At 49.4% G+C, this 18,276-nt stretch overlaps 1 protein-coding gene across 1 annotated transcript in view; it reads right to left on the reverse strand.

The window, feature by feature from the left end:
• The window catches only part of B3GLCT (beta 3-glucosyltransferase), a 125,587-nt gene extending 112,563 nt beyond the window's left edge, over positions 1-13,024 (reverse strand). Inside the window, exon 1 of the mRNA XM_040979826.1 lies at positions 12,879-13,024. Within this exon, the coding sequence (XP_040835760.1) occupies positions 12,879-12,951 (73 nt within the window). The 5' untranslated portion in view covers positions 12,952-13,024. The remainder of the gene's footprint in view (positions 1-12,878) is intronic.
• Positions 13,025-18,276: the final 5,252 nt, after the last annotated feature.

Here is an 18,276-nt window from a genome sequence, read left to right on the forward strand (position 1 = left end):
CAGAAGTTGACAGCCCAAGGGCTTAAGCTCCTTCTGTCCATATAGAAGATCCAGAGGGAGTTTCCGGCTCTTGTCTTCAAAATGCCTAGCCCTAACTGTTCCACTCCCATTTGGGAAGTGAACCAGCAGACAAAAGATCTGTCTATCCCTCTCTCTTTCTAACTCTGCCTTCCAAATAAATTGTTCAAAAATTTGGAAAATGAGGCCAAGATCCTCCATTTTCGCAGTTCCATGGTTGTATACGAACAAAGTGACTCAGGAGCCCCTCACAATGACTCAATGACTAAATCCTCATCTTGCATCCCATATGTGTGTTGGTGTATGTCCTGGCTGCTCCACTTTCCAACTAGCTCTTTGCTTGTGGCCTGGAAAAGCAGCAGAGGATGGCCCAAAGCCTTAGGACCCTGCACCTGCAAGGGAGACCCAGAAGAGGCTCCTGGCTTCCTTTTGGCTTTGAATTGGCTCAGCTCCAGCTGTTGTGGCTATCTGGGAAGGGAACCAGTGGATAGAAGCGTTTTTTCTCTATCTCTCCTTCTCTCTGAAGATCTGCCTTTCCAAGAAAAGCAAATTTTTTTAAGTGATTCGGTCACTGAGAGAAGTAACACAGGAGGGCATCCAGGCCTTCTGGATGCACTATGGCAGTAAGTACAGAGACCTGTTCCTCTTTGGGCCAACTTCCCACCCGAACTTGATCTTGCTCCATCTACACACACTTCCGGTTCTGCCAATGACATCAATGGGAAAGTGGGATTGGCATATAGCTTGTTCTTTACTTAGTAATCAATTTACTAGGACCCTCTAAAGGCTAGAAGGTAAAAATAATTACAGGCAGGGTATTAAATGGGGGGTAAAAAACCATATATATGTAGGAGGGAAAAAAGATCATTTGTACTTTAACTCATTTCTCATTTATCCAAGTCACTGAAGGACATAAAAACCAGAAAGACCTAACTCAGAGTTTTGGGGGAAAGATTCAAACCCCATAGCCTGAGTCATAGAAAAGCTCAGAGAAGCCCCAAATCATGCAGCCTGGCCAGGTACACACTGCAGAGGAACATAGGGCAAGCACGCATGTGCAAGAAATGAGCACACATTATATAATTCCTTCAAATTGCAAGTGTACTGTACCAGTGACCAATTACTTATCAGGCTGACTTCAAGAAAGTGCAACTGATGGCAGCCACCATCACAGTCCTTATCATGGCAACACAATGTGACAAGTGAACAGATGGTCTCTGGAGGTTAACTGAGTTCTAAGTCCTAACCCTGCCACTAAAATGTATATGATGTGGGAGGGTCCAGTAAGATGGCTAAATAGGCTAATCCTCCCCCTGTAAGCACCGGGATCCCACATGGGCACCGGTTTGTATAACGGAAGCTCCATTTTCCATCCAGGCATAGTGGATTAGGCCACCACTTGTTGTGCCAGTTCCAGTCCTAGCTGCTCCACTTTCTGTCCAGCTCCTTGCTAATGTGCCTGAGAGAAAAACAGAAGACGGGGGTCCGGCATTGTGGCCTAGTGGCTAAAGTCTTCACCTTGAATGCGCCCTGGGATCCCATATGGGCGCTGGTTCTAATCCCGGCAGCTCCACTTCCCATCCAGCTCCCTGCTTGTGGCCTGGGAAAGCAGTCAAGGATGGCCCAAAGCTTTGAGACCCTGCGCCCGTGTGGGAGACCTGGAAGAAGTTCCTGGATCCTGGCTTTGGATCGGCATAGCATCGCCAGTTGTGCTCACTTTGGGAGTGAATCATCGGACGGAAGATCTTTCTCACTGTCTCTTCTCTCTGTATATCTGACTTTCCAATAAATAAAAATAAATCTTTAAAAAAAAAAAAAAAACAGAAGATGGTCCAAGTACTTGTGCCACTGTACCAACAAAGGACACCAAGATGGAGTTTCTGATTCCTGGCTTTGACCTAGCCCAACAGCCCCAGTCATCATGGTCATTTGGGAAGTGAACCAGTACATAGAAGGTCAGTCACTCTCCCTCTCCACCAACGCGGCTCTCTGCAACTCTGTTTTTCAAGTAAACAAACAAACAAGTTGCAATTAATAATTAGCTTCTGGGTATTTCATATATTACAAAAATGTTTAGTGGTACCCAGCCTTACCACTCAGCCCCTGGCATGCACAATCTGAGCCATTCTGAGCCTTTATAATCTTGTGTGCCATCCAAAAACTTTTGCTCTAATAACCGTCTGCTCTGTTTGAAACACACGCTCCACAGATTATGGTCCCTCCTGCAGCATTTGACAACCTGCCAAATGAGGCAGGCACCAAAAAATGCTTCTGAGCTTGAGTTGTGAGGTTTCCATGGTCCCTTTCCAAGCAGACAAAACACCTGACTGATGAACACTGGGCCTCACTTCCAAGCCCTGCTCTCGCCACAGCAACTCCTCGTGGCCTTGTAAAGACAGAGCAACCGTCAGCCACCTCGGCTTTCTACAGATGTTCATCACAATCACCCAATCACAGCACTTGTTCATACCAGGCCTCCCGTGGCCAGGCGGGGCTCCCACCCCTGACAGCACGGCCAGCGCACCACCTAGAAGCCTTGCTAAGATTACAAACCCACAGGCCTCATCTCACATGCTCTGCCCAGAATAATCCAGCACTGGCACCTGGGCATAAGCATTCTAGCAGAGTCTCCTTTAACACCCTACACTGACCCTATGCACACACACTGCGACAGCCAGCCAGACAGGATCCATCTCCAGGGAACAGGACTATTCTTACAACAGGCACCACCACGGTCACTCCTTTACTTCATCCACTCCACACCCATCCCTAAGGATCTGAAGAAGACAAACTCCACCCTGATGTGTACGGGACCTCAAGCTTCCTGCGGGAATCGATGATGTAAACTAAAATATATCACCTCACCATCATAAAATATTTTCTTAGCTATGAAAATAAGTCATATCCTCAGGAGGACATGGCATTGCTCTTGCTGAGATACATTCAAATCTTGCTTGATGATACTTGAATTCGGTTTTGTCTGTCCAAACCCTGCAGCTTTGCATTATACAGATAAAGGCTGCTCGCTTTTATAAAACCTCCTGTACACAGAGAGGCTGAAAAAAAGCTCAAATGAAATAATTTTGTCAATTATATCTCCCTTATTTAAGGGGAAAGAAAACACAAGACAAGTCCCAACACAGTGGCTCCATGGCTAAATCCTCCCCTTGCAAGCGCCAGGATCCCATGTGGGCACCAGTTCATATCCCAAGTACTCCACTTCCGATCCAGCTCCCTGCTGGTGGCCTGGGAAGGCAGTGGAGGCCTTGGGACCCTGCACCCGCGTAGCAGTCCTGGAGGAAGACCCTGACTTCGATTCGGATCAGCTCAACTCTAGCCATTGCGAGCATTTGGGGGGCAACACAGCAGATGGAAGATCCTTCTGTCTCTCCTTCTTTCCATAAATATCATCTGCCTTCCCAATAAAATTACATCTTAAAACAAACAAACAAAAAAACCCTATGCAAACTGTGTCCTAATATAATCACCCCCAAAACCCACTCCACTGAATGGGACCTCTCCTCCAAGCTCTGAGACCCAAACACCTAACCTCGCCTCTGCCACAATCCCTGAAGGTCAGCCATGCTACTCCACATTCCACGTGGTCCAAACTGAACTGCTTTTCTTCTCCCACCAGATGAGGGTCATAAGTTGGTATGACATCAGGGGCTGTCCATCTGGGAGCTTTCCACAGGTCTGATAAATCTCCAACAAGCACCAACACCCTTCCCTTTTCACGATCAGGGTGGGGTGAACTGGAGACACTCCTGCAGAAGGTCACAGAGGGATCATAGAGCCGCCAGAGCCAAAGCACAGAGCACGCAGATTCCTTGAGCAGGACTGCAACCCTGGGAATGCTGCCTGCTGACCTGCTCTACAACTTGTCCACCAACAGCCCGCCTCCTGACCCTTTCCGCTCCAAATGAAACCAACTGTTAGGACGTGCTCAAATACTGGGTCAAGACTGTCTCCAAGAAGTAACGCCAAGAGTCAGAACATCTTCCTACACCCCCAACTGGGAGTCGATGACCTCCCAACTTCCCCCTCCCCACACCCTGACCATGACTGGTGGACACAGTCAAACTCTGGGCCAAGGCCATGATCATGAGGCCAATTCAAGGGTTTTAGACTCCCCAGCTGACAAAGAACCTGTCCCAAAGATTAAAATCTCAGGCCCAGCACCATAGCCCAGCAGCTGAAGTCCTCGCCTTGAACGTGCCGGGATCCCATTTGGTCGTAGGTTCTAACCAAGGCAGCCCCACTTCACATCCAGCTCCCTGTTTTTGACCTGGAAAAGCAGTTGAGGACAGCCCAAAGCCTTGGGACCCTGCACCCACATGGGAGACCCAGAAGAGCTCCTGGCTCCTGGCTCTGGATTGGCTCAGCACTGGCCATAGCAGTCCTTGGGGAGTGAATAATCAGATGGAAGAACTTCCTCTCTGTCTCTCCTCCTCCCTGTATATCTGACTTTGCAATTAAAAAAAATTTTTTTTAAAGATTAACGTCTCTGCTGGTAACATTTGCACACTGCTTAAGAAATAGAGAAGGTTTCAAAAATCAAACATTAAAAAAAAATACCACCTCAGAATTAGGTCTGACGGTCTTAAAATTTCTGACTCATTGCAATGAAAAGAATCTGAGCAAACTTTGGCACAGAATGAAAAATCACCCCTGATTCTGGCAGGTGCTGAGACATACAATTTTGGCTCACACACAGAGGAGACAGGGATGTGAAAGATACAAGCTAATACCTATTATTTTGCCATCGGTTCAGATCAGCTTCTTCACAGATGTTCAATGAGGAGGAAGTTCGGCTGTTCCGAGGCTCAGGCAACACGAGTGTGGAAACAGGTGGCCCAGGGCTGGCACTGTGTTCCTCCTGGCACACAGGCTGCTTCTGTCTTCCCAATCTACCACCCTCACAACTGACCCCAACTTCAAGGTCACCTCACCATCACAAGATGGCCACCAGAGCTCCGGTCATTGCACATAACGAAGCCAAAAGACCTGCACTCCAACTGCATGAGCCCGTGTGAGTAGCCTTCCCACGAAGTCCACACAAACCGTCCGGGCAGATAACTCACCACCTTCCCGACGCCACTGAGCAATGGTGCCATGCCATTCCCCCATCGTTCCCCGTGAGGCCCATTACACAAGCTTTCTTAGGCAAAAATGCGGCAGAGGAAAGGATCTCTGAAACAGAAGACACACAAAATGAAGGTGTCCAGCGAATTAAACAGCTGGAGACAAACCTCAGCAAAACTAATAAAATGATGCAAGAGATGAAAGATTACCTTAGAAAACTGAATATTCGGATCATCGGCCTCCCCGAGGGAGTAGAAAGAGAATCTGGGATGCAAGCAGTGCTTGATGAAATTATACAGGAAAACTTCCAAAACACTTGGAACACAAATCCACCCCGCATACAGGACGGACAGAGAACTCCCAACAGACATGATCCAAAGAGATCTTCACCCAGACACACGGTGCTCAAGTTCTACTCCAATGAAGACAAAGAAGGAATCCTGAGACAAGTACGAAGTAGAGAAAAGATCACATACAGGGGAAAACCCATCAGAATCACTGCTGACTTCTCCGAAGAGACCCTACAAGCAAGGAGAGAATGGACAAAGATCTTCCAAGTCCTGAAACAAAACAACTGTCAACCAAAAATAATCTACCCAGCAAAGATCTCATTTGTATATGAGAACGAAATCAGATACTTCAATAGCAAAGAAAAACTAGAAGAATATGTCTACACAAAACCAGCTCTGCAAAGTCTCCTTAGAAATGCGCTAGTCCCGGACAAAAAGGAGGCAAATCACAAACAAAGTTGGCAAATAAGAAGGTCTCCAAACTAAAGGCCACACAAACAAGACAATTACATAGGCAACAACACACACACACAACACAATCACATGGCAGGGCAAAATTGCAACCTCTCAATTTTAACTCTCAACACAAATGGTCTAAATTCACCAATCAAAAGACAGAGATTAATAGAATGGATCATCAAACAAGACCCAACCATCTGTTGCCTACAAGAAACGCATCTAACCAGAAAGGATGCAAAGAAACTGAAAGTGAAGGGATGGAAAAAGATATTTCACGCCAATAGACGAGAAAAAAAAGCTGGGGTAGCTATCCTAATTTCAGACGAAATAGATTTCATTCTAACTAACATCAAAAGAGACAGGGAAGGCCATTTTATACTGGTGAAAGGAATGATCCATCAAGAAGCAATCACCATCATTAATGTTTATGCACCGAATCTTAATGCACCTAGTTACGTAAAGCAATTACTTACAGACTTAAGGGAAGACATAGACACCCGCACAATTCTTGTAGGCGATCTCAACACACCTCTAACAACAATGGACCGGTCTACGAAACAAAAACTCAACAAAGAAACAACAGAGCTCACACAAACAATAGAACAACTGGACTTAGTAGACATATATAGAACTTTTTATCCTAAGGCCACAGACTATACATTCTTCTCAGCGGTGCATGGCACCTTCTCCAGAATCGACCACATGATAGGACATAAAGCGAATCTAAACAACTTCCAAAACATTAGTATCATACCATGTACCCTCTCAGACCACCATGGGATGAAACTGGAAATCAACAACTCAAAACTCCCCAGGAAGTATAGGCACTCTTGGAAATTGAACAATATGCTATTAAACGAACAATGGGTCAGAGAAGAAATTAAAGATGAGATCAAAAAATTCATGGAAACCAATGAAAACTCTGATACTACATTCCAAAACTTGTGGGACACCGCCAAAGCAGTGCTACGAGGTAGATTCATCGCAATCGGAGCGCATGTCAAGGCCCAAGAAAGACGCCAAATACAGGAACTAACCACACACCTCCAGGATCTGGAAAAACAGCAGCAGAAGAGTCCCACGCACAATAGGAAACAAGAAATCATCAAAACAAGGGAGGAGATAAACCAAATAGAAATCAAAAAAACTATACATAAAATCAACAAATCAAAAAGTTGGTTTTTTGAGAAAATAAACAAAATAGACACTCCACTGGCCCGATTGACCAAAAAAAAAACAAGAGAAAGTGAGAATCAACAGCATTAAAGATGAAAAAGGCAACATAACAACAGACACTGCAATCATTAAGAAAATAATTAGAAATTACTACAAAGAACTGTACTCCCACAAATTTGAGGACCACCAAGAAATAGAAAAGTTCTTGGACTCCCACCATTTACCAAAACTCAGTCCGGAGGCAACTGCAGAATTAAATAAACCCATAACCGAGGTAGAGATTGAAACAGTCATCAAGGATCTCCCAACGAAAAAAAGCCCAGGCCCAGACGGCTTCACTACAGAATTCTACAAAACATTCCGAACAGAACTAACCCCAATCCTCTACAAGCTCTTCAAAACAATAGAGGAGGAAGCAACCCTCCCAAACTCATTCTATGAAGCCAACATCACCTTAATCCCAAAACCGGATAGAGAACCATCAGAGAAGGAAAACTACAGACCTATTTCTCTGATGAACATTGATGCTAAAATTCTCAACAAAATCCTAGCCAATAGAATTCAAAAAATCATCAGACAGATCATTCATCCGGATCAAGTAGGATTCATCCCTGGAATGCAGGGATGGTTCAACATTCGGAAATCCATAAATGTTATAAACCATATCCAAAAACTGCAACAAAACAAGAACCACATAATAGTTTCAATAGATGCAGAAAAAGCTTTCGACAAAATCCAACACCTCTTCATGCTAAAAACTCTAGCCAAAGTAGGCATAGATGGGAAAATCCACAACATAATTAAAGCAATTTATGAAAAACCCAACGCCAGTATCATACTGAATGGAGAAAAGCTAGAACCCTTCCCACTGAGATCTGGAACAAGACAAGGGTGCCCACTATCACCACTGCTATTCAACATAGTCCTAGACGTACTTGCAGAGGCCATAAGACAAGAAAAAGAAATCAAAGGCATACGTATAGGAAACGAAGAAGTCAAGCTTTCACTATATGCAGATGACATAATCCTATACATAGAAAAACCAGGAGACTCAATACAGAAACTGCTAGAACTTATACGAGAGTTTGGCAGAGTGGCGGGGTACAAAATTAACGAACGAAAATCAACAGCCATAGTGTACGCAAATAACACCAAGATGGAAGAAGATCTAACCAACAGGATACCATTCAAAATAGCAGAGAGAAGTATGAAGTATTTGGGAATAAATCTAACCAAAAGTGTAGGAGACCTATTCGAAGAAAACTACAAACTATTTAAAAAGGAAATTGAACAAAACCTCAAAAGATGGAATAACATCCCGTGCTCCTGGATAGGCAAAATCAATATCATTAAAATGTCTATACTACCACAAGCAATATACATTTTCAACGCAATTCCAATCAAATTGCCCAAAACATTCTTCACGGAACTGGATACAATGATTCAAAAGTTCATCTGGAAACACAAAAAACCACGAATAGCTAGAACCATCCTGAAAAATAAGAAATTAGCAGGGGGAATCACAATCCCGGACCTCTGGACATACTATAGAGCAGTGGTTATCAAAACAGCCTGGTACTGGCACAAAGACAGAAAGGAAGATCAATGGAATAGAATAGAAGCACCAAAAGGGAATCCACACAGATACAGCCAATTAATCTTTGACAAAAAGACCAATGACAGCTTAAGCAAGTGGGAAGGACTCTTTAGTAAATGTTGTTGGGACAACTGGCTGATAGCCTGTAGAAACAAAAAGATAGACCCACATCTATCACCATACACTAAGATCCAATCTACATGGATAAAAGACCTAAACCTACATCCAGAAACCTTCAAACTCTTGCAAGAAAATGTAGGAAATACCCTGCAAGACCTAGGAGTAGGTACCGACTTTCTAAGAAGGACACCAAAAGCAATAGCAGTTGAGAACAGAATAAACAAATGGGACCTCATCAAACTAAGAAGCTTCTGTACAGCAAGGGAAACAATCAACAAAGTAAAAAAGCAACCCACAGAGTGGGAGAAGATCTTTGCACACGATATAGGCGATAGGGGGCTAATTTCCAGGATATACAAAGAACTTCAAAACAACCAAAAAACCAAAACAAACAAGCCACTCAAGAAATGGGCACGGGAAATGGGCAAACATTTCACAAAGGAACAAGTCCAAATGGCAAACAAACATATGAAAAAATGTTCCAGCTCCCTAGCAATAAGGGAAATCCAAATTAAAACATCGATGAGGTACCACCTAACACCAGTAAGATTGGCCCACATAAACAAGAACACCAACGACGCTTGCTGGCGAGGATGCGGGGAAAAGGGAACCCTACTCCACTGCTGGTGGAGCTGCAAATTGGTACAGCCTTTATGGAAATCAGTCTGGAGAACACTCAAACAACTCAAAATCTGCATACCATATGACCCAGCAATAGCACTCCTAGGAATATATCCAAAACACCTGTTTTACGACAAACCAACATGCATCCCTATGTTCATTGCAGCACAATCAGTAATTGCGAAAACATGGAAGCAACCGAAATGCCCATCAGCAGAAGATTGGATAAGAAAGCTTTGGTTCATCTACTCCATGGAATACTACTCAGCTATTAAAAAAAACAAAATGCAGTTCTTTGTGGCTAAATGGGCACAACTGGAAACTATAATGCTAAGGGAAATGAGCGAATCCCAAAAGATTAGATACCACATGTTTGCCTTGATTTAACCTGTAATTTTTTGTTTGGTTGTTTGTTATTTTTTGAACCTGTCATTGATACTGTCTCAACCCAGATGTTTCGAAGAATGGAACTTGCATTATTTTTAACATATTGTTTACCCAATACTATGTCAATTAATTCCATAATGTTGTATAATGATACTGAGGCCTTGTTGGGGCTTTTAACTGACTGGATCTTTACTCTGTTAGACCTATCTTCAGACCATAGAAGGTCTCCCCAAGAGGCCACTGAACTTATCTGGACAATAAGACGCTGAACTTTATGCTAGGCATGTGTTTGCAAGCAATGAATCTCAACTGAACTTGTATGGTTATGCAACAAGGTGGAGGAATCCACCATGGGGGGAGGGGTATGGGAGGGGTGGGGGGGATCCCCAGCGCCTATAAAACTGTACTACATAATATAATGTAAGCAACAATAAATAAAAAAAAAAAAAAAAGAAAAAGAAAGAAGACAGGAACAAAGTTGTGGGGTAGGGACAGGCTGTTAGCAGCCTCTGCGATGACACAGCCAGTGAGTTAAAAACTGTAAAAGACGGCAATGCCTTCAGTTTTATATGCAAAAGGTGGAGGCCAGCCCTTGAGCCAGAGCTAAGGAAGTGGAGACCAACCTTTAGAACTCAGGCTGCTGAGAATTTTGTCCTATACATGCATTTGGGTTTAAAATAAATTTTCTCTATTGATTTTCTTCTGAAAACTGAAATCAATGTTATCGTTCATGGGGAGACTCTAGACCGTCAGACCAGGCTGACGGGCAAACAAGGCAGGTATTTTTAAACCTTCAGGACTGGCCGCATGCCTCGAACGCCTGTCACAGTCTTTGTCTCAGAAAGTCCATAAAGGCAGGAAGAGGGGCAGCGTCTCTGAGGCCCCCTTCCCTAACATCACAGCAAGCAAAACTCAGTAAAAAGCACTCCTGATTCACTTCTGATCCTGCGGGGAAAACAGCCAGCTGTCGCTTCCCACCCATGAAGGCCGGTTCACAAAGCCCCAACGCCTCCCAGGACAATTAAATGCATTTTGCGCCTTATTTATTATGCTTATCTGCCAACTTCACCAGGCTAATAAGCATCTCTAAAAACGTGTTGACATCGTAGTTCCACTAATGTCCTTCAGTGCAGTACCAAATGTGACTAGCACAAATATTTCCTTCCCAGGAGCGAGACAGATCCCACAGCAGTAGCAATGTGCATTTGTTCCATCTATATACTGCACATGACATACAAATATTATATGCCCAGTGCAGCACTGTGAAGATGTAAGCAGAAAGCCAATTTCAGCTGCCACCCACCCATTCGGTTATCTGCAAACCTTCCAGGCAACCAGCCAGCTGACACAGGCAGGGTCATCTGGTCAACTTCCCAAAACCCCAGGCTCCCGGTCTGCGCCCAGAGTGGCCACGCAGCCATGCCTCTTTCCCCACAAAGCCACTGCTCCCCAGGAACCACGACAGCCTTCCCTGCCCAAGCCAGCCCCATAGTCTTTAATTACATTCTTGCCAAATTCACCAGACCTGTGCACAAGCGTCCTATGCACAGTCCTGTGGACTGAGCGTCCAGGGAAATAACAGGGGGTACACAGGAAAGGCCTTCCCTGCCTTCTTCACAGAGCTGAGGTCCAAACAAAACGGACCAGCTCGATCGCCACGTCTCTTCCCAAACGGCACCACTCTGCCGTTTCTAAAACGTCTGGAATCACCGCCTTTCCCCAACCGGGGCTGGAGACACAAGCAAGTGGGAGAGAGGACTAACTCCTCGCGGTCAGAAAAGGAAAGGGTTTCTCGCCCAAGCCTTCCAACTTGAACAAACCTCACCCGGAGAGCCAAGCACAAGGCTCCGGCTTGGGTGTCTTTGTAACTTTGATCGCGTTTCGCGAGGTAGCGGGGAGATGCCCTTGTGAGGAGAACGGAAGGGAGAAGGAGCGAGCATCGCTCGTCAGCGGGAGAGCTGGCAGGCGCCGCTTTCGGACGTGCCAGTTTGGCAGGGAGGACACCCGAGGGCTTTCCACCGCGTCCCCCAAACAGCCACGTCTGTTCGCGGGGGGCCGCGCCGGGCACAATGCGAGCCGGGGCCGGGGCCGGTGCCAAGCGGGCAGCGGGCGGGGAGGACCGGGGCGGGCCGTGGGTCCCTGCGCCCGGGAACGCGGAGAGGGACGCCCCGGGACGCGGAGAGGGACGCCCGGGGAGGCGGAGAGGGACACCCGGGGACGCGGAGAGGGACGCCCGGGGAGGCGGAGAGGGGCGCCCGGGGACGCGAAGAGGGGGCCCCCGGGGACGCGGAGAGGGACGCCCGGGGAGGCGGAGAGGGGCGCCCGGGGACGCGAAGAGGGGGCCCCCGGGGACGCGGAGAGGGACGCCCGGGGAGGCGGAGAGGGACACCCGGGAAGGCGGAGAGGGGCGCCCCGGGACACGGAGAGGGGAGCCCGGGGACGCGGAGAGGGGGTCCCGGGGACGCGGGGAGAGAGTCCCGGGACACGGAGAGGGGCGCCCGGGGAGGCGGAGAGGGGGCCCCGGGGAGGCGGAGAGGGGCGCCCCGGGACACGGAGAGGGGAGCCCGGGGACGCGGAGAGGGGGTCCCGGGGACGCGGGGAGGGAGTCCCGGGACACGGAGAGGGGCGCCCGGGGACGCGGAGAGGGGGTCCCGGGGACGCGGGGAGGGAGTCCCGGGACACGGAGAGGGGCGCCCGGGGACGCGGGGAGGTGCCAGCAGCCCCGGGCCAGCGTGGAGCGCGCGGGCGGAAGGCGGCACCGCCGCACGGCCCCTTTCAAAGTTTCTCTCAGTTGCACAGTTCCTCCCGCTTCCTGTGGGGGGTGGCCGCCGCGCCCTCGCCGCCCAGCCGCCCGCTGCGGGCGGAAGGAGGCGGGGAGCACGAGTCCGGGGCAGCGGGCGGGCCGAAGGGGCCGGCCGGGGACGCCTCGGGGTCCCGCCTGGGCGCCGCGAGAGGGCGCTGCCGACGGCACGGCGCGGCGGGGACGGGAACCGGACGGCGGGACCGCGAGAGCCGGGCCGTCCCGCGCCTCCCCGCGCCTCCCCGCGCCCCGGGGACTGAGCCCGCGAAGCCCACGCCGCGCCCGTGCGCGCCCCGGGGCTGGGGGAGAGCCGCCCGCTACTTACCCACGGAGCAGGTGAGGAGCGCCAGCAGCGCGGGCAGCGCCAGGCGGCGGGCGCGGCGGGCGGGCGGCTGCATGCCGCCGGAGGGGGGCTGCGCACCCTGGCGGGGCGCGGGCACGGACACGCGCCGGGAGCCGAGCTGCGCCGCCGCCCTGCCGCCGCGCCTGACCCTGCTCCGCCGGCTCCCCTCCTCCCCGCGCCGCCGGCGCCGCGCCGCGCCCTCTGGCGGCCGGGAGCGGGAGCGCACGCCGGGCTCGGGGCTGCGGCCGGGGTCCGGCCCGACGGGCGGCGGCTCCGCCGGGACGTGGGCATCCCGGCCGGCGTCCGTTCTCCGCCTCGCCCGGCCGGTGGTCTCCACGCCTTCCCCTGCCTGTGCAGCGGCCCTCCTGGCCGCTCCCGGGGGTCTCCCTGCATGCGCCCCCGGCCGCGGTGGGCCCCCCATCCCCAGAGTAAAGGGGAGGAACCTTTTTGCTTCACTGCAGCTGTTGTACCATCCACTAGTTTGAAACAAATGTTTGAAAGAGCAATAATTCCTCTGTTGTTGACACTAGCGTTCGACTTTGATGAAGGTGGTTTTAATCAGCTCCACTAAATTTACTTAATACGTCTTTAAATGGAAGGTGGCCAATCACTTCAGCCTAAAATTGTCCTTGCAATAGATGTTTGTGGAAAGGTAATTGGGTATGTGTGTAATTTTAAGCTGTTGCCATCACAAGAGGGGGAAGACATAATTTTATTCAAAACGTCCGATAAGAGGTACTCAAGTGGGAGGGTGGGGCAGTGGCGTGATGTGGCAGGCCCCGTGGGAGACCCCGTGGGAGACCCTGCAGTCCCCACCGGCCTGTGTAGCCTGGTGGTGCTGGGAGCGGGCTGGCCCCCGTTGTGTTAAGTGGTGGAAGGAGCAAGAAGCAATCTCAGACAAACCTCTGTAAGGGTTCAGGGCCCAGGGGCGGGTTCCTGGTCTGTTTTGAATCTCAGTAACATGCACTTGTGGGATGCCTCAGGCAGCTCTCCAGCACCAGTGTCTGACAACTTTCACGTTGTTATATGTTACATGTGGACTCATGCCAGCTGCCAGGTGTACCAGTAGGGTGTTGGGGAGAGAGAAGTGGGTGCTGAGTCGGTGTGTGCCAGCCTGAGCCTTATAACCCTCCATGCCTTCGGGAGAGACTGTCTCCGTCTGCTTTGTGCTGGCTTCTGGAATCCGGAGCTAAGCTATTGTGTGTCAGGAGCAAGCAGACAGCCCCATGATGACACACCTCAGGCTCTCGGCTCCTCCGTTTCCAGCTATGGTCCAGCTTTCTTCTGGTCGAGACCCTGGGAAGCAGGAGGGACAGCTTCTGTGATCGGGTCCCTGTCACATAGGAGACAGGTCGCTGTCCCCACCCTGGCCATGGCAGACATTTGAGAGCTGTCTTTGGGTCTTGGAACGTTAACCAGTCCTTTCACGTCACCCATTTCATGCAAATGCGCCATTTTCTTCCACTCAGCCAAAGCTGCAACTCCAGGTCATGCCACTTTGCTAGGAGAGAAAAGAAATGTAAATATGTTTCTACTTCATTTTTTTAAAAATACGCACGTATTTATTTTAAAGGCAGAGTTAGAGAGATCTTTCATCTGCTGGTTCACTCCCCAAGTGTGGGGCTCAGGGGCGAAGAGGTCACTAAGTCGGTAAGATGGCGACTGACAGTCAAGGTCACTGGTGGACAAGATGGCGGCCAAGCACAGAGCCCTGAACGTGAACCAGGCAGGGTCACGTTGTTTCAAATAAAGACTGATTGGCCAGGGCCGTTTCGCTCACCTGCTCCTGGCCTATGGGAGGTGGCTTCCGCAGTCATGTTCCTAGTAATTGGCTCCTAGTTTCTCCCCTCCTGGAATTCCTAAAACTCCTGGCCTGAAGCTGTCCCTTACCCTATATAAGGAATTGAATTTCCCCAATAAATTGGAACTGCTGGACAGAACCCCTGTCTGTCTGTTCCGCTGTCACACACCGGGAGGATGGATGGTGGACAGCAGGCTCATCCCCTGCGGTAACGGGGTACTGGAGGAATCTGTGGGGGAGACCCCGCACCCAAGTGGCTGCTACAGCCCGGTCTGGGCCAGGCCAAAGCCAGGGTCAGGAACTCCATCTGGTTCACCTGTATGGGTGGCAGGGGCCCAGGGCCTGGGGTCAGCCTCCACTGCCTTCTCAGAAGCAGAAGCAAAAAGCTGTATCGGAAACAGAGCAGCCACCACTCTGATGTGGGAAGCGCATTAACCTACTGTGACAGCACCTTCACTTCATTCCTTAGTGAAGATTTTTAAAGGCATGCTTGACAGCCTTGATCTCTTTGACACTTGTTGGAAAACTCCTGAAACATACCCTGCCAATTGAAAGTTACAGATTGCTTCCAATTTCACAACTGCTGAGCTTTTCTTTGAAGAAAATGTTTCTTTGTGGGGCTGGCACAATTGGCTAATCCTCCACCCCAACCATGGCCATTCCATATGGGTACAGGTTCATATCCCAGCTTCTGATCCAGCTCCTAGTTTGTGACCTGAAAACATAGTAGGGGCTGGCTTAAAGCCTTGGGGCCTTGCACCCATGTGGGAGACCCAGAGGAAGCTCCTGGCTTCAGATTTGGGAAGTAAACCAGTGTTTGGAAGATCTCTCTCTCTCTCTCTCTCTCTCTTTCTCTCTCTCCTGTCTCTATTAACATGCCTGTCCAATAAAAATAAATAAATCTTTTAAAAAGAGAAAGAAAGAAAGAAAGCATTTTTTAGGCTTGCTTCAGACATAACACATGAAGTCCCTGCCTGTGATGCCAGCATTCCAAATGAGCACCTGTTCATGTCCTATCTATACCACTTCTGATCTGACTGCCTACAAATGGCCTGAGAAAACAGGGGAAGATGGCTCAAGAGTTTGAAGCCCTGGGTCCGGCACGATAGCCTAATAGTTAAAGTCCTTGCCTTGCAACCGTCGGGATCCCGTATGGGTACCAGTTCCTGTCCCTGTGACCCCACTTCCCATCCAGCTCCCTGCTTGTGGCCTGGGAAAGCAATTGAGGATAGCCCAAAGCCTTGAGACTCCGAAGAAGCTCCTGGCTCCTGGCTTTGAATTGGCTCAACTCCAGCTATTGTGGCCACTTGGGGTGTGAATCAGTGGATGCAAGATCTTCCTCTCTGTCTCGACTCCTTTCAGTATATCTGACTTTCCAATCAAAATAAATAAAATCTTAAATAAAAGGAAAAGAGTTTGGGATCCTGCCACCCAGGGAGACCTGGGTGAAGCACCTGGCCCTAGCCATAGCTGGCTCCTCTGAAGTCAACCAGTGGTTGGAAGCCCAACATCTGCCTCTCTCTCTCTCTCTGCCTTTTAAATCATGTTTTCAGGTTTCTGTCTGCATTCACCCAGTGAGAGTGCTGTTGTGTTCGCTGTGGAGAGGGAAGTGGAGCCCTGAGCACGAGGGGGGGTACACTGTAATAAACTCGCCTGGCACTCTTCCCTTACACTGTAGACACAGATAAATGGCACGGTGCAAAGCCACGTAACTCAACATTTTAAAAAGGATTGCCTTTCACTTGTTCTTGTCGTGTGATAAATGGACTTGCTAGGAGTTCCCTCCGCATCCCCAGGTGAGAGTGGTTCCCTCAGCACTGGTCCTCATGAGTTCCCCAGCATGCCCAGTGAGGCACCCTCTCCCTGCACCAGAGCCCCCGCAGCCACCAGCAACATCAGCTTTCAGCAGAAAAGAACGGACCTCGTGGGCACCGGTGGGGATACATACGAGCCAGCTGTGGTTGTATCTTCCTGGGGTTCCTTCACCCCAGATCTCAGCCCCTACCTGCAGGCTGACCCTGAAAATAGGCCACATCCTTAAGACAAAGCAAGGAGCCACCTCTCTTTGGGAGAAACCGTGTTGCGACACATTAAAATAGATTGATGAAGTTTTAAATAATCTTTCAGATAGTGTAGAAAACAGATTCTTTGGGGAGCCAAGTAGTCTAATGAATAAGTTCCAAATGAATGGCTTCTGATCTTTGAACAGCTCTAAAACATGACTCCATTCATTCACTCAGCCAACCGATAGTACATACTTTCTGGGTGGGGCTAAGGGGGAGATGCTGAGAAGCATGGACTGTGGCACTGGGCCCAAAAACTCAGTTCTGTTGGGGAGACAGAAGTGTTCATAAGTAATTTTACGACCACCTAATAAAGAGCTGTGATGCAGACAAATGTGAACTCTGTGGGACACACAGGCAAGGTGGATCTGGAAAGACCATTGAAAACCATCAGAAAAGCAGGAGAGACCTTAGCATACGATCTTTTTAAAAATGGATTGACTGATTTGAAAGGAAGAGGAAGATTTTCATCTACTGGTTCACGTCCCCAAATGACGAGGACCACCAGGACTATGCCAGACCAAAGCCTGGAGACAACCCATCCAGAGTTGCACACGGTGACAGGTACCCCAGTTCTTGGTCATATTCCACTGACTTCTTCTCAGGACGTGGAGGCAGCTCATCGGAAGCAGGGCAGCCAGACTTGAGCTGCCGTTCCAGTATGAGATGCTAACACATGAGTGGCTGCTTAACCTGCTGTGTGCAATACCAACCCCAAGCACAGACTCTTACAACAGCATTTTTATTTTTAGATTTATTTATTTTGATTGGGAAGTTAGACAGGAGGATGTTCTGTCCACTGATTCACTCCCCAAATGGCCGTAATGACCAGAGCTGCGCCGATCCAAAGCCAGGAGCCAGGAGCCCTTTCAGGTCTCCCATGTGGGTGCAGGGTCCCAAGGCCTTGGGCCATCCTTGACAGTTTTCCCAGGCCACAAGCAGGGAGCTGGATGGGAAGTGAGGCTGCTGGAACACAAACTGGTTCCCATATGGGATCCCAGCACATGCAAGGCAAGGACTTTAGCCACCTAGGCTACCACATCCAGTCCCCAAGCACAGATGCTTAAAGGAGAAATGGCAAGTTCTAAGATAGAAATTGAGGGCAGGCAGAGACACCGCATGAAGAAATCAGCTGAAAGCAGCATGGTGGATTGCGAGGTGGTGATAAGGAGGCCCGGGCTTCTTGGAAGGAACCTTCTGGGCATCCTCTTCCAGCTTCTCCCATCTTCCCTGGGCCCCTCACTGGATTTCAGTGCTAGAGCAGATTGGCAGTTGGCATGTTTCAGAGGGGCCCTTCTCTTCCTATGTGATTTATGAGTGCTCTTAGGAATTATGTTCAAAACCTAAACAAGGGGCCAGCGCTGTGGCAGAGCAGGTAAGGCCACCAGAGGCACTGCTGACATCCCACGTGGGCACTGGTTCTGGTCCCGGCAGCTCCACTTCCAGTTCAGCGCCTGCTAATGCACCTGGCAAAGCAGTGGAACATGCTGAAGAGGTTGGACCCCTGCACCCACAT

Source organism: Ochotona curzoniae, unplaced genomic scaffold, assembly GCF_017591425.1.
Source record: "Ochotona curzoniae isolate NIBS_2020 unplaced genomic scaffold, NIBS_Ocur_1.0 contig_3332, whole genome shotgun sequence".
Taxonomy (NCBI): domain Eukaryota; kingdom Metazoa; phylum Chordata; class Mammalia; order Lagomorpha; family Ochotonidae; genus Ochotona; species Ochotona curzoniae.